The sequence below is a fragment of the Hypoxylon fragiforme genome, assembly GCF_022984875.1.
Source record: "Hypoxylon fragiforme strain CBS 206.31 chromosome Unknown GGS25scaffold_7, whole genome shotgun sequence".
Taxonomy (NCBI): domain Eukaryota; kingdom Fungi; phylum Ascomycota; class Sordariomycetes; order Xylariales; family Hypoxylaceae; genus Hypoxylon; species Hypoxylon fragiforme.
Window position 1 is genome coordinate 3,136,247 of NW_026054762.1, and position 19,341 is coordinate 3,155,587.

The 19,341-nt window shown below is 47.1% G+C and overlaps 6 protein-coding genes across 6 annotated transcripts; 2 read left to right on the forward strand and 4 right to left on the reverse strand.

Annotated features, from left to right (window-relative positions):
- Positions 1-1,666: 1,666 nt before the first annotated feature.
- On the forward strand, positions 1,667-4,278 carry GGS25DRAFT_393701 (uncharacterized protein). Its single transcript, XM_049258360.1, has 3 exons — positions 1,667-2,234; positions 2,284-3,155; positions 3,208-4,278. Exons 1-3 carry the CDS (start codon positions 1,976-1,978, stop codon positions 4,114-4,116), a joined length of 2,040 nt encoding a protein of 679 aa, XP_049115168.1. The 5' UTR covers positions 1,667-1,975; the 3' UTR covers positions 4,117-4,278.
- Positions 4,279-7,090: 2,812 nt separating this feature from the next.
- On the reverse strand, positions 7,091-8,528 carry GGS25DRAFT_393967 (uncharacterized protein). The gene has a single exon (XM_049258363.1). It carries the CDS (start codon positions 8,002-8,004, stop codon positions 7,225-7,227), a length of 780 nt encoding a protein of 259 aa, XP_049115169.1. The 5' UTR covers positions 8,005-8,528; the 3' UTR covers positions 7,091-7,224.
- Positions 8,529-9,884: 1,356 nt separating this feature from the next.
- Positions 9,885-11,144, reverse strand: GGS25DRAFT_393887 (uncharacterized protein). The gene is made up of 4 exons (XM_049258361.1): positions 10,953-11,144; positions 10,623-10,860; positions 10,374-10,539; positions 9,885-10,247 (listed from the first exon to the last, which is right to left on the reverse strand). The coding sequence occupies exons 1-4, from the start codon at positions 10,960-10,962 to the stop codon at positions 10,110-10,112; spliced, it is 552 nt and encodes a 183-aa protein (XP_049115170.1). The 5' UTR covers positions 10,963-11,144; the 3' UTR covers positions 9,885-10,109.
- Positions 11,145-12,644: 1,500 nt separating this feature from the next.
- Positions 12,645-14,378, reverse strand: GGS25DRAFT_393973 (N-terminal nucleophile aminohydrolase). The gene is made up of 5 exons (XM_049258364.1): positions 14,077-14,378; positions 13,935-13,997; positions 13,677-13,771; positions 13,377-13,589; positions 12,645-13,313 (listed from the first exon to the last, which is right to left on the reverse strand). Exons 1-5 carry the CDS (start codon positions 14,084-14,086, stop codon positions 12,927-12,929), a joined length of 768 nt encoding a protein of 255 aa, XP_049115171.1. The 5' UTR covers positions 14,087-14,378; the 3' UTR covers positions 12,645-12,926.
- A 181-nt stretch (positions 14,379-14,559) lies between these two features.
- On the forward strand, positions 14,560-16,295 carry GGS25DRAFT_501595 (uncharacterized protein). The gene has a single exon (XM_049261936.1). The coding sequence runs from the start codon at positions 14,978-14,980 to the stop codon at positions 16,262-16,264; it is 1,287 nt and encodes a 428-aa protein (XP_049115172.1). The 5' UTR covers positions 14,560-14,977; the 3' UTR covers positions 16,265-16,295.
- Positions 16,296-18,249, reverse strand: GGS25DRAFT_501597 (uncharacterized protein). The gene is made up of 3 exons (XM_049261937.1): positions 17,739-18,249; positions 17,032-17,393; positions 16,296-16,962 (listed from the first exon to the last, which is right to left on the reverse strand). The coding sequence occupies exons 1-3, from the start codon at positions 17,785-17,787 to the stop codon at positions 16,780-16,782; spliced, it is 594 nt and encodes a 197-aa protein (XP_049115173.1). The 5' UTR covers positions 17,788-18,249; the 3' UTR covers positions 16,296-16,779.
- Between the last annotated feature and the right edge of the window lie 1,092 nt (positions 18,250-19,341).

Sequence of the window (19,341 nt, forward strand, 5' to 3'; positions counted from 1 at the left end):
ATACATACATACATACATACATACATATGCAGTCTCCTCCACTGATAGACTGGCCGTCCTGTTGTCGTGCAGCTCACATCTCATAGCCGATCAAAAGTCGGAGGCCAGCTTGACAATGGACATGGCTTTTGAGGGGTTTTCAATGTATTTACTAGGTATCTCACACATCCCTAGTACATAGTAGCATTGAACGTTGAACCCACACGCAGTACTTGCCCAGTACATGCCTACTACAGTACTACAGTACTACTACACTAGATACATCCATGATATGCTTTGATCCTCTCTACTTGCGCCCGGACCTAGCTTTGTGCTCGAGTAATATTGTTGACTCGTTGAAGACTGTCAAAGCGACGATATAAGCTGCATATGTGCCGCCGCAGAACATCCAGTGATAATTAAGCTCGTCAGGAGATAAGAATCTTTCTCCTCCAAATTTTGTTGCGATGTTACCAGCTCTGCAGATCGGCATTCGGTTATCAATACGTATGTTGATGAAACGGTTATGTATGTAAAAGGTAACTTGGAAGTAGTTATACAGAATTGGACTTCATTCTATTTCATCCAACATGGAACATTTGAAGCAGTTACATAATACTACATGTACATAGCGTATTTAGTAACTACCTGGAACTTCGAAGGCTGGAATTTGAAAGCTTCGGTTATTACCTTAGGTACCTAGTAGTTAATAGCAAGCAAGCTTGAAGTTGAAGGATACATAGTACTACAAACTATGTAATAGTTATTAGTTACCTATTAGTTACCCAGTATGGTGGAGGGTTGGTTGCTATAATAAACCCAATACCATGTTCCTTCCCAGGTCATACCCTAGTAGCAGGGGGCAGCAATTGGTGGTAACCCCTGCATAAACCATGGCCAGAGCTCCAGACTTGTTCTACAATTTTGGTCATTATGTACCTAGGGTAGGTACCTATGTTAGGTCACTTAGGTGCGATAACCCCTGGCAAGGGCTTAAGCGGTTTCAACGCCCTGTTGAGGCAGCAATTTACATTCTGGACCTCCACTTAAGCCCGTTTCTCCATCTTGTCTAAACCCGATTTCGCATCTTGCTCCGAACACCTCGACCCTGAGGGCGGATACCTTCATCAACCATTGTTGAAACACTACCTGCAGTAGGTGCAGTCACCCTAGAGTCACCCAAGCAGCCAAGTACTTACACGATGTCGTCGATTCGAGTCTTTCTGACATACGCAGTATTATCCAATACCTAATACATACTTTATTACATAGTACTACTAGTACTTTGTATCTACCATGCAGGTAGCGTCTCGTCTCTTTCCTAAGTGGAGGTTGCATCCCAACTCCTCAAGCTCCCCCCCTATATACTACTACCATAGGATGTAGGGTTGGATGTAGGGTTGGAGGTAGGGTTGGGTGTAAGGATAGATGGATAGCAAAATGTTGTTTGGAGGCATGTAAGTAAGGTATGTACAATACAATACGTCAAGTGCCTTCATACCTACATATCTACTTACTTGATCCCCCCCCCCCCCATTGCTCTCAACAGAATTGGTCTATTAACTGCACATGTGGATGGTCTTTCTAGCATTAATACCGTATATAGCTTCAATACCCACCCGCTCTGCAGAATCAGTGCAGATCCATTATATCCCCATACAAAAACCTTATTCACTTTCCTTGACCATAGTCCTTCATTAGCGTGGTTTGTGGTTCGCCTGGCGCCCCCCCCTTCCACCCCGGTTAACAGGTACAATGGCCCATATAGCTGCTTGCATGGTTGACAGTGATGGCGAAAGTGGTTGCTTCAGAAGCTATATAGCAAATGCCTTCTCCGCTCAAACTTCTACTGATTCGGTAATTAATGACTTCACTTCTCCAGGCGCCTCAGTGAGCGACGCTATCGATTATTATTATTTTCTTCCAACTAACCCTTAATACCCTATAGCTATCATCAGAAAGCTCTTCCGAAGAACGGAAGACAACCGCTTGGAGGATGCAGAACTCAGAGGGACCGAAGTATCAACTCTTTCCAAAGGAGAAACCACTTCCACCACCGATTACTGGAAAACAGCTAGATCCGGAGCAGGCCTTCGCGATGGCCATGGCACAATCAGTAGAGAGGACGGATAAGCCATCCGTGACGAACGGCATCCGGATGCGCATTAAGGAGCACAACTTGATAAGGCGGCGGAAAGTTAGTGTCCCCGATCTGGGACCTATGACAACAGTACAGGAAGTTTCAATGGATTCTCGTAAGTGTGCTTAGAATACAAATACCTGTCAACGACTGACTCACCGTAGCCACAATCCCAGGCCGACCTGCTTTGCATGAACGATCTATTAGCTCTCCTATTAATTCGTGGCGTCAACGACATATCGTGGAACTTTCATCTCCTCTCAAAGAGGACTTGAGTGAGGACTCAGAAGCATACGTCTCAAACGACAACACAAAGAAAATTACCTCTTCCCCTTTAAAACAGCCGCTTTCCCCCAAGGACCTAGCACCCCTTACAATACCCACCCAAAGCGGCCCAATTCCTCGTCTAGCTCGGCAACTATCGTTAAACATACTCAGGCCAAAGGAAACGCAGCAAGAACCAACATTGAAGCATGGCTGGACCGAGGACTCGTCGAGACTGCGTACTCCCTTCACGCCTGCCTCGACCTCAGGATCCGTTACGACCCCTATGTCAGCGACGACCGTTATGACGAATTCGACCTTTCCAACCCCGATATCAGCGCCAACTGAATCGCGATTTTCTCCAAAGCCGTGGGAAAGACTGGGCGCAATCACACCAGTATCGGCTTCGCAGCAGATGACTGACTCTGTAGCAAACCCGCCGAAGATGGAATGTGAGGTGCAACAACGAACCGGTCCGGGTCATTCACACACACGTGGTCGATCAGACTCGGGGAGCATTATGGATCGTGGACGCCCCAGGAAGCGGACCGACGGCACACTAATCAGTGGTGCTCCCAGGCAGCAAAGTACATCCAAGAGGAGTGTTAGCGTCGATACTCGAGCTTTTGAGACCTTGCCTCAAGGATGGAAGGCCACTGAAGCAGTGGACAGTATGGATTCGACTGAGGTTGATTACTTACATAAACAAGCGCTCGGCCAAGCAATGCGGTTTGAGGTACTAAGGAAGGATGATGTTGAGAGTCTTTCAAAGGTAAGGCCCCATTCTCCTACGCCTCGATATACAATCATCTAATTGTTCATAGGAACTTCGTCACCTTGATGAGAGAACCGAGTACCTTCGCCGGACTTATACGTCTCTGCGTGCAGGACGTCGAAACCTTCACAGCCGCATCTGCCAATACTTGCGATCTCCTCGCGTTGCCAAGTTTAGTTACGAATCAATGCTAAAGCAGGAGGAAACTTTGGCGGAACTTGACGCTTCTATTGATGACTGGGTAAGCAAACTTGAGCAAGCCGAGAACCGACGAACGCGCGTTAGACAAAAGCTTCTCGAGCACGTTGCCGCAGCTGCTACGCTTTCCATGGTCAAAAACGCGGCCGGCGTAGGCGATATCCTTCAACAAGTTATAGGTTCACAACTCCCTAGTCGACCTTCGGATATTTCGACACCACCACGAAGTCCTGTTAAGACTAATACTGCTCATTCGCCTTCTCCGTCTCCGTCGCCGTCCCCATCTCCGTCTTCATCTCCGTCTCCATCATCGTCGCCCCAACGCGTTGTTGCTAGAGTACCATCTATGATACCGGAGATGCCAGCCGAGGAAATGGAAGAAGATAGCACTAGCCATAGCCAAAAGAGGTCATCAACCGAATCCGAGCTTCAGCGCATAGAGAGTATTCGCATCTATGCTGACAGTGATGTCTACGCTCTTCTAGCCGACGTTGAGAGTGAATTCACTAAGCTAAATGGTGCCGTCGCCAGCCCTGATCTTATATACGAGCACAATTCGGAACAGCAACGTAAAGATGTAAATCGTGCTCACAGCCACGAAGTCCTGAACAACGGCTACTCGAAATCTCTCAATAAGACGCCTCCAACATCGCCTCCTGCACCTTCGCCACCTTCCAAGAGCCCGGTCACGAAGGGAGAGGGTGAGTTTCTTCTGACTGCTACTGTATTCCAGCCTCAGCGAAGAGCCTCACCCCATTAAGCCTATCGATTCTCCCCGCTACCATATTTCATCCTTTATTCAGCCTTTGCTGGGCATTTTACCCTTTCTTCTTTCTCTTCACTCATGACCCCATCACGATCGATGATTCACGGCCGGCCATATGCATCTATATACTTGTTTTATTCTATTTATTTATTTATATATACCCTTCTCGTCATTCCTTTAGTAATCGCCTGCATTGGCCATTGTGGACAACCGGCGTTCCTTCATTTATCATACCTAGCGCTTCTTTCCTTCACAGTTTTGATATTGTTTTTATATCCTTGTCAGCCAGAGGCTTGATTTTATTCTCATCTCAGGACATGAAAATTGTCCCTATTTCTATTGCAACTCTTATGCGAATGGCCATCTCTATACCCAGTGCGATAGGTGCCGCCACAGCTCCGAGAACGGATTGTTTGCTCAAAAGTTTTTTTTTCTTTTGTCACATTAGGGTATTATGGAGTTGTCGGGTTTGATAAAGCATAGGATGAGCGGATGGGGCTACTAGACAGGGAGAAAGAGTGTACGCATGCTCGCACCGACTAGGCCAGCAACATGATCTAGACTCCTCGAGGGTCAATGATGAGATACGCCTCATACTAGCTCTAGTTGAATATTGTAATACTAGAAGCCTATTAGGAATAGGCTTTTCCTCTAGGAAACATCACCTACTAAATACAAGAGAATTGTATCAAATATGACCTTTACCGATCTATCAGATAAATATTCGCATTGACGTAGTCACCTGTGACACTCATGGTCTAATCACGAGCCTACCTGCTTATTACGCTTCATTGCCTACAGCTGGCTCGACATATTGTAGATTTTCTTTGCAATGCTATTGTACTGAGCTCGTTACTCTCCTTGGCACGCACACTCCTTACTTGCATAACTAGGTACCTACCCGCGGAGGTAGGTGCTTGTCTAGATATTCATGCACTCCTTCTCAGCAGAAACCCATTCTCATTACTAGTATACATGAACGGAAGAAGAAGAATCTGATATAATTAGCATACCTACTATCTCGGGAGGAGGTTGATTGATCGCCTTCGAGCCTTTCCCCCCTTAGAATCCTCCCGCGACGAGAAACGTCCCCAAGGTTTTCTACAGTTGTATCAAGGGTGGGTAGCACTGCGCTCAGCCACGAGACGCCGAGTCCTGCTGGGCCGGGTGTTAAGGTAAGGCTGTGGGCCTGTGGCTACTTCCTTTCGGTATCTTATGTACCTACCTACTATACCTACATAGTACACATGTAGTAGGCCATTGGCGTTTTGAAGGTCTCGTAATGCCAGGCCCTTTTACCTCGTCCACGAAACATACCTACATTCGGGCTCGATGAGTTAGAGTTTGTGTGTGGATGGGGGCAGCTCATTGAGGTTATCACCACTTGTTTCATCGAGATAATCCCTCGTTCCTCTCGAAACGCGGGGGCTATGTATTACTTACTTACTATGATATACGGTGTCGTGCCGTCGACCGGGCGCGAGGACGACATTAGGGTCTGCGGCTATCCGTCATTGTCGGTCAAGATGTGCTTGAATATGTATGTCTAGGTATGTAAGCTACCAAGATATGCATGCACTTACGAGTAGCTTCATACACCTAAAGTGCTTACCATCTTACACAAATTCTGTCGCATGTGCCAACCTCCTTTAAGTGCGCATACCGAGGATCTATTGTCAACCTACCTACTACCTAACCTAGCATGTACCTACCGAGTACCTATCATCTATCATATCCCATAGATAATGAATGCATGCCTAGGTATCGGTATCTAGTATGTAAACCAAGACCGCGCAAAAGCGAAAGACATGCACGTTCCGAAATCGCAGGTTGGTGTTTTGTGTATACATAGATCATCATCCTCATTGCCACTGTAGCTGTTACCATTGCAACGTTGAAAAGAAAAGAAACCCCCCCCCCCCCCCAAAAAAAAAAAACCCTGTAGATCCAGACGTCGGAGTTTTACGTTATGCAGAGTTAATTTTAGTCCCCCGCTTTGTAGATCAGCATCACATATAGATGTAGTACCGACTATAGGTACTATAGGTATCAATCGGTATACATACACAGACAGGTACCTATCCATGGCAACAAGGTCAAATGTGCAAATGTAGTATGTAGGTAGATGGGTAAGATGTCTTAGATTGACGTATTTTCTGCACCTAGTTGAACCCCTGATACAGGGGGGTGACGGGATGGCACTACAGAATAGGCCAATTAGGTAGGTTGGCCTAGCTTAGGGGTCCAGCTACCTAGGTACAATAGGTATATATGCGTCTCATGCCTGTGAATAGGCGTTCTGTTTCGTGCGGCAAACAAGTTTGTTCCGAGGAGGGGGAAACATCGCCGTACTCACTGCATCACTTGGCTGTATCAAAGATCTGGCGCGCGCCTCGGGGTTTAGGGGTTTAACGGATGGGCTGGCTGGCTGCACGGTAGGCTACTACTGCGTTTCTAGAATGCCAGAGACTTCACATGCCCGATTTGATGATCTGACCAGAATATCGTCACCCGGCATACAACACCACCTATACAAGATAACACAATGAGGGGTCAAAATGTACGGCTCCAGGTATAGAGAATGCCATTGCGATAGTGTACTCTAACCGAATCGCAAGCAAGGAGCATACCATGATTTTCAACGAGGGGTGGGTAGCATTGTAGGATTCGATTGTTATATAACTCGTGTCAAGGATATTATTGTTGCTCTCGGCTACTTGCTGTACATGAGGGAAAAACTCCGCCGTACAAGATAACCACTTGTCACACCGCCTATGAATGCAAAACGTGGCTAACGATTTATAGATGCAATCAATCACGTTGGTGGTTATCATGTATATTGCATGTAGGTCGGTGATAGACGCAATGTGAATTAAGGTATTTAGGGGTAGGCAAGTGGTTTTTAAATATCCACGAATGGTTCGTCACACTAGCGTTACGGAGAGCGCCTGTGGGATGAGTGTGTGAAGGTTTTCTTATTTGATAGCCAATCTCGGTACTCGAGGGAATAATTTGGACGTATGCAAAGAAGCTGAGTCATGCAATAACTGAGAAGCTTGGCGGCGTGGTGGCGAGTGAAGTGATGTCGTTGCGGTCAGGATTTTAGGTTCCGGGATGCAGAGCTCCGGACTCTAACATCGCGGACCACAAACCTCCCATTTGGGCCGCAATTGCCTCCGCTGTCCGGCCTTGATTGTCCGCAAGGGCACGGATATCTTCCGAAGCTAGCGAGCTGGGTCGTTGGATACCCATCGCTTCTGCGGCTTGCACTGCCGGTCTAGGAAATGCGTCGCTCGGTAGAGTCGAGGCTATCCACAAGAGTAACCAAGCTACTTCCTCCTGCCCCTTTTCTACAGCGAGATGTAGGCCGCTCTTTGAATCTCCTAGTGGATCCTGATAGCGAATGACTTGTGCAGGGTTCATCGTAGGCTCGTCTTCCTCTGCCTGCTCAGCATCAGATAGGAGCTCTACGATCCCACCTACGTCACCCTCGCTACACATGACGTGAAAGGCGCGTGCGAGTCGGGCTTCTGGGTTGGCCTTGAGGTAGGCTTCTTCAGTAATTTCAGGGAGGATATCGTAGTTCTCTTGGACGCCGCCCTCGTTGGTATATCTTGACAATATAGCCGCGCCGGGTGCTGATTGTAGGAATGGGTTGGTAGCTGATGGCCCTGCAGTGTTCGTTGCAAGGTCTGCATCACATGAGGGGCATTTGAGCGAAATGGCCAGTTCTGTGGCTTGGTCAAAGAGACATTGCCAATGGTAATGACAGCCGCAGATAACCTCCAAGTCATCGGGCACTAGCTGGGGCTCAAGGTTGCTGTCGTCGTCATCGTCGAGCTCCAGGGTAAGAGGCTTCTCACAAATATTACAAGCCGCCATTCCTTATAGATGACCTAATCGGTTTCTGACAATAGGTAGTAGCCTAAAGGAGTTAAGGGCTACTTAGCTACCTAGGTAGGAAAAGAAGAAGAATGGATGAAATGGATATAGTCCAAAGCCAAGTACCTAATCCCATCGTAGGCAAGAGATGGCCCAGGAAAGAAATAGGCGGAGGACAAAAGCCATCAATTTCTGCCGTCCGAGTGAATCCATGCACTACTGTTATATAGTTCGGTAACGAGGTGCTGGATGCAAAGAAGACGGCAGGATTGGGAGTTGAAGAGTGGAAAGTGGAGAGTGGAGAGTGAAAAAGTGAAAAAGGAAAAAGGAAAAAGGAAAAGGGAAAAGGGAAAAGGGAAAAAATAAGAGATATCATGAGAAAACTTACCGCTCGATGTTAGTTTCTTCGCGAGGAAGAAATGAACTGGTTACTACCTAAGTACGTATGAATTATATCAAGGTATGTTATTAAGGTATGTAGATATGAAATATGAAGTAAAATATGAAGTATGAACTTCTATGAAGTATAAAATCTGAACTTGATGGATTTATGTGGACCCGGCCCGTTAGTTAGTACATAATATCCAATGTGTTGGGTCCTTAAAGTGGATACCTACTAACGTTATAGTCATGTACAACATTTCAAATGTACAACATCAATGATTTCAAATGTGCAACATTAGTTACATTACAGCATCTTGTCATCTTGATATTTTGAAAAGAAAAAAAAAGTTTTCTTTTCCTGTAATACTCACTTTAACCACTTTAACTCACTTACTGGGGGGGCTGTGATCCATTCGACCCCATTCATTCTCACTCATTCCAATCTACAAAGCTGACAAATATCCCCCAAGCTAAACATGAATGATCATTGGACAATCCGATATCCAATAGTTCCAAGTCAATTCAGCTGAGCAAGGGGAGAAGAAGTATTATTCAAGCCCATGGAGGGAGCCCAAGGAACCCGAGAAACCCAATGAACCCAAGAATCCCAAGAACCCCAAGAATCCCAAGAATCCCAAGAGCTCCTCAAAATTCAATGGATCCAGGAAGACAGATAGATACTTTCCCAATGGTAAGCCTATGTACGGCATAGTATGCCCTTTTGGTGCCTATGCCCTTTTGGTACTATTGTGTACGCCGTAGTAAAAAAAAAGCCACCGGTACACAGATGGCTATCCTTGCAAGGCAATCCTTGCTTTGCCATGTGGTTAGACCGATCCCGTAGGCCTCGCCCTAACCCCTGACGGTCAATGCTCATCATCCTCTTGCCCATCATCTTCGGGCTAAACCTGCCCGGATACCGTGTTTGACGGCCGGCTTTTTTCCAACTCATCCATCCTCTGGTCCCAGTCTTCGTTAACGCACGTAATCATTAGATTCATTACCGTGGTCCGTGGAGCCGTCTTGGTCCACCTTCTTGGCTGGCTAAGCGAGCAGTTAGAGATAAGCCTAAGAGTCACTGTTTACCCAGTACGTACAATATATTCCTACACTATTGTAAGTAGCTGGATAGCTAACCTAATACTTAGGCTTGATGGCGTTTTTTTCTCTTCGCGCCATCTGGTCGAATCAAGTTTGCTATGATCTTCATAATACAAGATATCAAGCATACGGCTTCTGATAGGCAGGAGTATATCTCGTACTAACAACATGTTAAATCACTTGCTATTTTATTTGTCTCGCACTACCTATAGTAAATGCTCTTGTTGATTCAAAGTCAACTTGGTGTGCTATGTATAGTCTTTTATGGGTTATTTACTTTTGACGATGCTGCGCCTGGCAGTCGTTATCCGCTTGCTGTGCCCCCCCTTCTCCTATATGCCCTAACCCACCAGCACGTGGGACTGTGATCATCGTTCTGTGTGTGATGTTGTGTTTCCCTTAGTGTGCTTAGTGATCGTGAATGCTGCCATCATGTTCCACTGCTATCTGTTTAGATCGTCCAGCCGACACTAATTCTCGTAGCTCTATTTTATCAATTTCGTGTTATCTATCGTGCGTTTTGTCTAATTCCGTGGCGAGTTCGTAATGGTATACCGCTATTTTTTTTTTAGAGGGGATCGTACGTTATACATGTTGCGTACTCCCTGTCGATGCTACGATTAGGTTGTCTGCGGACGTGCTTGGACCCAGCGACGTACCGACCTTAGACTTGGGTCTTCGGCCGTCCAGTAACCCATAGCGATGTCGGAACTTCGGAGCTCTTGGTAAACGCCATCATCTGTAATTTGTGAAAGTTCCTAGATTGTGCGGTTAGCAACGTGACGATATAGGGATCTGCACAACTTTCTTGTAGTAGGGGGTAGATCAGGAGGTAGGTAGGTAGGTAGGTATGGAAATGTGAAAGAGATAGGGGCGCATCGTACTCTTCGAAGCTGATCATCACAAGCCCTTAACTGCCGGTGGTTTGCACGGTTTGGCCGCTGGCCTTGTAGAACGTTCTCCCGGTATTCGACCCATCTTGTTGCCGCTGCCTGGCGATGGTATATTTTCCGTGCTACGTGTCTCCGAGAGTAGGCATCTAAGAGGATCCTGTGAAGTTATCTATGTTAATCGTTTTCGTTACTCGTAGATGCTTGATGCTGGCTATAGGGGATGTCTGTTTTTAAACGTACTGCTTCAACTCCGCCTTTGCTTGCTCTAATTCACCACCTTGGGCTTGAGGTACTGTCACGTCCGCTGCACAGTTGAGGATGTGTTGACCATCTATGGCGCATTGACGTAAAGCTGCCCATCCTTCAGTGTAATACTCTTCGGCGTTGATCGGATCTGCTGGGACGTCGGCGATGCAATGCTGAAGACTGTGGAATTCGGCGAGGACCTGGGAAACCCGTTCCGTTCTGAAGTCATTGACTAACCTAGTTGTTAGGAGAAACTATGGAACACATGTTCGCGTAGAATTTCATTGGAGTAGTCACGGCGCGGAGAGCACAGCTTGTACTTACGTCCGTCCATTTTTCCTTTGTTTAAGAAGAAGTTTGCTTGTGTGTCGACCCTTCGACTGGAGGTTGAACCTAGAAGTTCGGAAGTCGGATTATGAAAAGGGGTCTCGGATGTTATTCTTCTGAAGTCTTTCAGGCTGGGACGGTGATGGAAAAGGAGAAGGTTGGCTTAAGGGCTAAATGAGTAAAGAGTGGTAAGGCTGCAGGAGACTAGAAACCCCTTTTGAGTTCGTTGCAGAAGAGACATCGTATCGGACATATTTGGCGGCGACTGGCTTAGTTTTTGTATCAAGAATCGAGTTATTGTAAGTCACTAGAAACTAGGTAGGCGAAGTTCTCACGACAGAAAGTAAATCTAGAGAAGACAGGTTTACGCTGATGCTCCCTCCCCCGTTTAGCATGCATGTCAATCAAAAGTACGCACCACATTGTCAGCTCCATACCAATCCGCTCACTCTGCCGCCTGCCGAATCGGAATTATTAATGACTAACTCACAGAGCGGGACGATGATTGACAGCTCAAATCTAGCAGATCCCGACATAGCTGGAGGTTAGCATCTTAGATATGTCCCGTCGCCTTGGGCAGGATGTCCCCTGACACTCCTCGGCACACGCTATGTTACTTGCAGAACGTAGCAGCCTTCTAGGTAACCAACGCCACAAGCCGCGAGACCAAATGCAGGCACATTAACGTCTATCGTCACTGTAGGGCTTAGGATGGAGCTATTAGTGGAAACTCCTAGCGTAGGGAGTAGGGGGCACTTGGGGGTTCGAATGTTAGGGGATGATCGTAGGGTTAACCGAGCAAGAGGCTCTTCTACAGGGCACAGGGGTTGGCTGGGGGGACGATGCTAGGGGACGAATTCAGCAACGCCACCAGCACCAAGATTCAAATACAGTATAGCTCCCAGGTGAAGGGGGAGTAAGTAATGCCTGTGCGACTATTCAGACCTAAAGAGTTAAGAGCGGGCCAATGACAACTGAATATGGCTATTCAGCCACCGTTAGGGCGTAGCTGAACGGATATGTTTCCCCAATCCACCATTTTTTGCACGAAAAGGGTCGCCCGCAACAAGAACTTCATAACCCAGCTATACGCGAGCTTCGGATCTACAGTCCCACACATATTCCCTGGTTACCTATACAAATTAACAGTTGAAACAGAGGAGAATATGGGAAATTAAGAAGGAGAAAAGAAAAGAAAACCCGAAAAAAAAAAGCAAAAGCTGTCATCCCACGCCCTACCCCTGTTGGCTACCCCCAAGCTCCACGAGGTGCCGCTCTCTTGGAATCGGGTATTTCGAGCATAGTTTCCAAGGTTATTCTAGTGGCTGGTTCTTGCGACGTCCATAGACCCAGCCTTCTGGTAAAGAAATATGGGAAGATGCGCCCGAGATCCCCGTGTGGTCGCATGGTAGCAGTTGACGCGCTTACCTATCTACCTCTAGGTATGTATGCTCTGCATGCTGACCTCTGACCTCCGACTTCTTTATACGTCACACATCTTCTTACCTACCTACCTACCTACCTACCTACCTACCTACTTACCCAGATAGTACCTGGGTACACTAGGCATTGTCAGTTTCTCCATTCATAGGCAGATGGCTATTATTATTCACCGCTTAGGGTTATAAATCTCCTAGATCGTCTATGTCGCCACCACCTGAATGTCATGTCCTTATCGATTATTCGCATTTCTTCAGCTATAGCCACTTTTAGGCTGGGTAATGCGTGCTTAGAAAAGCATGAGTATATTGGCTCCACGGCTGCACGGGTTAGTACGGTACGGACCAGGATGAAGATCAAAGGTTCCCGTTGATGGAGCATCTAAAACTAGTGACACCACGAAGGGTAGGGTATCTCGAGGACCCTTGCCCCCACAACAACACAATTATAATGTTGCCTGGCCAGCGCGAACAAATCAAACATGTTAATCGTAACCCAGCCTTATGCCACAATCGCCTTGCCCGCCAATCCTTAATCTTTCTCAGCAATCGCCTGTAATCGCTCGTCGATCTCGTTCTCTGTAAGAGTTCTGAAGAAGGGATCCGATCCCTCCGTACCGTCTGCTCGGGGGCCTCCAACGATGCCAATCTCGATTTCGCCCTTTTTAAAGTCCATGCTGAGGATCGTGCTGAGTGTAGTAATGGCCAACTCGACAACATCTTCCCATGTGCCTTCGGCATGATCCTTGTTCTTGAGCTTCTTCTCCAGATGATTGAGTGCCTCCTGTTGCTTGGGGCCAGCGGCAGTTCCCTTGTATCCCACGTAGTAACCTGCTGGATCGCACTTGTAGAGTTGGGGTCCAAATTCCGAGTCGAGTGATATCAGCGTCGTAGCCACACCATAGGGACGCATATAAGCCTATGATAAAAGAGTCAGCTTCGCGATAACACAGCCGGACGATTGTTGATGACAGGGCCTTACCCTCTGGGTGTAGACTTGGCTAATGTTGGCCAATCTTTTGGCTAAAGCATCGCATGGCATCTCATATCCATAATTGTACCGAAATTCGGCAGCCTCACCCTGGGCACGCTGCGCAAAAGCCCGAGCGTCCGCGATAGACCCGGTCATGACGCAACCCACGGAGGGTGAGATTTGGAAGATGTGGGAGACAGACGAAGGATCAATCAGCTTGTCCTAACCGAGATCATTAGCTTCGGCAACAAGACAGAGAGCTCCAAGCCCCACCTTAATCAAGGTGAAGCTGAAAATACATATACTCACGGGAACCTTCTTCTGAGAGAGAATGACGGCGCAATCCTTGCCCCGGACCCCAATGGACATTATGTTGGCCGCGGTGATGGCCTTGAATGCATATTCTGGTAGAGTAGTTGTCAGCTGAATGGTATTTTACCCATGTTGCATTTGCTTTTTCGTCTCGGCGTCGTATGGGCACTTATAATGCTTTTGATGCTTGTGATAATGCTTGTGATAGCTAATGGTGAGGCTCCTGCGGGTGGCCGGAAGCAAGCAGTAACATACCGACTTGGTAGAGTCTTCCTTGCTCAGAAAAGATGGTAATATGCCGGTCGAAGCCTGCGCTACCTAGGGTGGAGCATGTGAAGTCAGTATACGACGGACATAGCAGAAAATCAGCTGCGAAGGAAGTGAATATCGAACGCACCTCCCGACATGGTGAATGATTGTCAAGGATGAAAGCTGATGGTAGGGTTTCTGGATGTGGATGTGGATGTGGATGAGATTCGGGTTAAACTATTGGAAAAACGGAGAATTTGGAGTTCCTTCGTTGATTTAGTAGTGAAGGGTTTGGCGAAGCGAAGTGAGGCGAGACGATGCGAGGCGAAAGAAGTGAGGTTGAAGGGAGTTGGATGCAGTTGTGCAGTTGTGCAGTTGTGCAGTTGATGCAAGTGCTTGCAAGGCCTATTATTAGCTTGGGAGCTCTGACGCGCCAGGATGGGAGCCTTGGGACGCTGGAGCTCGGGGTCGGGGGGCACCTGGTAGAGCTAGGGCTGTTTCCACTCCGATAAGCCTACTAGGTTAGTTAGGTACGGATATTAATGAGGCCGACACCCGGAGTTGAACCTGGCATTAGGTATTACTAGTTACATGTACTTTTCTAGTACATACTCAATTTTGCGCCAAGACCGTTTAAACCCCATCATCGATAACTACTAACGAATTAAATAATTTCTCCACTAAAAAGTTGCGAAAATGTAAAGAACTTCACTAAATTTTCATTGGCGGTCACTCAAGGCATATTCCTACATGTATCTTCCTCTCATAGATGTATAACACACTCATGTTCAAGATTGGTGGTTCTGATCAGTCCACCCCTTGAATTTATTGCCATATCTACTAACTTATATACTACCTACTACTGCTTACTATTTACTACTTACCCTACGCTGTAGGGCTTAAGACAGTCGCAGATATTCAAGTCAGACAACAAACCAGCAAAGGCACGTGGATATCACAAGCTACAGTAACTACGCATATAATTTCGAGGCATCCGGCCGCGAGCAACCATCTTTGTGTGTTACTGTTACTGTTTCTGCCTTTCACCAATGTCTTCCTTTTCCTCCACTGGGAACGCGACAGCACAGCGTGTCCCAGCATGGAAGCGATTGGGTCTCAAGCTTAAGCCTACACCCGAAGAACAAAACCAGAACGGAACCCTGCCTGCGCCCACGGGTGCTACTGCTCCGACAGTGCCCAACCATCAGCATCAAACCCCCACCAGCCTGATCAATGCCAATGCGAAGAGAAAATCTTCTGGCGTTCCTGCATTAGCCCATTCGGCTAAAAAGGTGAAGAGAGATATCTCACAAAATCAGGACTCTTCCAACCAGACAGCCAGAAAGGTCAAGTCTGTCTCGTTCGCCACCGCTTCTATCCAAGACGCCGGGTCTTCAGCAACGGCAAGCGGCACACCGGTCACGAACAAGAAGAAGTCTCTATTAATTAAGAGCCCCACCGCGGCCTCTTCCACCCTAGTCAAGAAGCAAGCTCCTGTCAACTTGGAACCCGCGCTCGAGTATCTACGCCAGTGGCATTCGTCTAGAGATACTTGGAAATTCAACAAGAATCACCAGACCAAACTACTAGAGCAAGTTTTCGCCTACGAGACTACTATACCGGCGGTCGATATCCACATCTTCTATGATTATATCAGGGGTCTGAAAGGAGCCGTCCGAATGAGACTCAAAGAGCTTGCATCTGGCGTCAAGGAACAAGACATGGAACAGGGACCCGAAGCCTTCGCGGCTTCCAGTAAAGAGATGGCCCAGAGAAAGCAGAAGGAGTATGAGGAGGCTATTGCACGTTTCTTAAGCCAGCCTACGACACCCGGAAAGCGACGTTTCAATGAGGTCGACTACGTCCTCCGGGCTGCAGATATGGAAACCCAACGCCGGGTTGTCAAGCGAATGCGTTGCGAGATGGTATTGGATGAGCTTTCCGACAGCGGCGACACCGAGACAGCGGACACAGCTACCGCCGCGACGACCACGGCGCAAGGAAGCAGTACTGTTGGCGAGCCCGAGCATGCTACGAGTGAAGGCGCAACGACCGAAGCTGAGGGTGTTCAGCGCCTCAGCTTGAACGATGGCCCGCAGCAAAGAGTCAAGCGCAAGAGAAAAACCAGGACCGCGGTGGTCGACGATGAAACGAGCTCAGAATCTGACTCAGACTCAGATTCTGACAGCGCATCGGATTCGAGCTCCGACTCGGGCAGCAGCTCATCTGATTCCTCGGATGATGAGGTAGTACAACCGCAATTGACCGTTAATGAGGCCAATAGCTCGTCCAGCAGCTCATCCTCGTCTGAAGCATCGGATTCCGACGAGGACTAGGATGGCTAGTCACTGACATGATAAGGGGCGAGCACGTATACGTTCATGTTAATTAATAATGGATATGCTGTATGAACTGGACTACAACATATAGGTAGTTTGTAAAAGATACCCAAACTCCCCCGAGACCGTGTCAGATTTTAGTTGAGTTTATAGCAAACTTGGACACAAGCCAAATTGTACTCTTTCGTGATTATAACTGATGACCATGCCACCACCACCTACATTCATGGATACCTGCATGTTCTTGATAACCCCTCTTCGGCATATCAAATGCAAAACAGACGATAGCCATGCATTTCAATATGAGTAAGAAAAATGAAACCGTTCAAAAACGCCACATGCCCTATATACTGCATGCCCGAGACTTCTGCTTCCTAAGACCTTTCCGTAAAAAAAAGGGGGTGAGTAATTCGTATTCTGGTTGACAACCGTAGCAGGAGCAACCTAAATGGTAGTCCTTGACGAGACCCGACAATTTCATAGCTCTAAAGGCTATCCCATGAGCTCCTTTACTAGGCATCGAGAGGGTCTTCGAGGTATTCGTAATCATCCTCCGGCGGGAGCAGCCAGGCGGATGCGGCTAGGCTTGCTGCTATCAAGACGGAGACGCTCGCGCTAACGGTGCATAGGACCCAAGACCAATCCAGGGACCAGCCGGGGATGACGAATTGGGAATCGTTATCGAAGAGATAGGCCTAACAGATAATATTAGGAACCGCACCAGAAACTTTCTACCATGATTTTGTTTTTATCATGAAACTTACCACAATGCCCATGCTTGCGAACTCGACTATGGCGTCAGCGATCAGGAAGCAGCTGATTAGCTTCCAACCAGTCTCACGCTTATACTTGCCGCCGGCCATGACGACGAAGAAGGTGATGAGGGTAGCAAGCTCAACGATGGTGGCGAAGGAAATTAGGAAGCCGCTACTTCGCCACATGGAGCAGAAGAACTGGTCATCGTGGCAGTCATCGTCGTTGGGGAAGGGTCGACACGAGGGGTCGTCGACCGAAGAGCAGCTCTTGTGCAGTCCGATATATTTGGTGAAAGTGGAGCCAGTGTCAGCCGTAACCGAGTAAGAAATCCAGTGCGGCGTCAAGATAGAGACAATTGTCATAATTGTCGCTAAGGTAGAGAGCTAGTGTTAGCTATCAAATTCTATCAAACCGTTTGTTTATTTTAGCTCTGCATCTTGGCCAGAGTGCATCAGGCAGGCATGTAGGGTTTGGCCATGAAGAAATAAATCATGGCCATACCCTACACTTTGCTTCAACAACATCTCGCCTGGGTAGGTATTGGATTGTTTCAATCACCAACATGTCATGCAACGACGAGCATGTAATGTATAGAATGGATGATGCCCCCCACATTGGATAGGTATGAATGAAAACGGGAATTACTAAGGGGGGTTCAAGTTTTGTCTGTGTGTGGAACGACGATAAGGAGGCACAGAAAAAAACAATGACGTACTACAGACAAAGACGCTAAAAGCGACGATGTAGACAACTGGTCGCGTCATAGCGTTTGCGAGGTTAATGCTTCTTTTTGGAAATTGAAATGAGGAGAGAGAAAAGGGGGGAGGAAAGAAAAAAGCAGAGAAATAAGGGAAAGAAAAGAGATGAAGCCTGTCCTTCAGTTTATCTGTTCCCTATGAATGTGTGATGTGAAAGGTGGTGCCTCATAGCAGCACTTGGGAACGGTGCGATAGGTTTTGGGTTTTGGGGGGACAAGAACTGACAGACAGTGAATGTCATGGGCGGAAAAGAAACCACCACGCTGTTTTAGACAGTCAAGACTGGAGTCACATAAGGCCATCAAACAGCTTGGACAGTGCACCTTGGACGCTGGTCATGTGCACTGGACCGTGCTCAGAATGATGGGGCTGGAAAGATCCACAGTAACTATGCACTTGCTGCCATTAATGATGTGTGCACTGTTCAATATTGTTATCTTATCTACCTAACTAGGGTATTTCCAAAAATGCGGTCCTACCCCCCCTCCTCCTGTCCCGACTCCACATGTAGCTCTTTAAATCTCGAGCTTCCCTTTACTTCATACGAAAACATACCTATCAAACCAACGGGATGAGTTCTGGACAATCCACAACCTTCATTTCTTACAACTTTTAATGTCGCAAGAATAAGCTCGCCGCAGTACACTTTACCACTCACCATTCACCACTCACCAGCACAGCACACCGCGTTTTCGTCGGATTGATTGATCTACATTGCTATATCAGATCCATGAAGTGAGTGGTGCCGCATTGTTAGTACACTACACTACACACATACACACACACACCCACATCATGAATACATGTAGTACACATACTTGACATACATAGACCTGGGCTGCCGAGTATCATTTTTCATGAGTACATATACATATGTATGTGTGTGTATGTACGTGAGTATGTAGCATCCATATGTATCACAAGCTGATGTCTCGAAAACACTTGTTATCCATGATCATCGCCAATACCTACCTACTGCAACCTACCTCAACTTATATCCAACCTAGTAGGCTTTAGAGAAGCTAGAGGTATGTATCCGGTAAGGGCCTATGCACGGTTAAGGATGGCCATCCTAGCAGCCCCGGCCAAGATGGGTGAGTGTATGTATGTACACGGAGGAATTCTAGCATGCGAGTCATCCCACATGAAGAGACTATCACTGGATTGCAGCTTCTATTGCCGCGATCGGTAATTTGCGGAAAGTTGTATGCTATTCTTTTTAAAAAAGGAAACTGAATACATGTAATAAGCAATAACCTACCCTAGATACTAGTTGCCCGGTAAGGGAGAAAAAGCACGCAAGATCCGATCCGTTCTACGTCAACCTTTAGCTCCCATCACCAGTAGTGTATAAGTAACGTCGAACTACATAACTACATACATACATAGTGTACATATGTAGTGTTACATACAGACACACATGCCTATGTGATTACTAATGTATTTCCAGTACTCAGGTATGCTATTTCTTATCCGCATTCAGTCAGTCATGATTCATTGGATAATCAGATATTAAGTACTACATGTAGGTAGTCGGCCCTGTCTCGCCTTTAGTATATA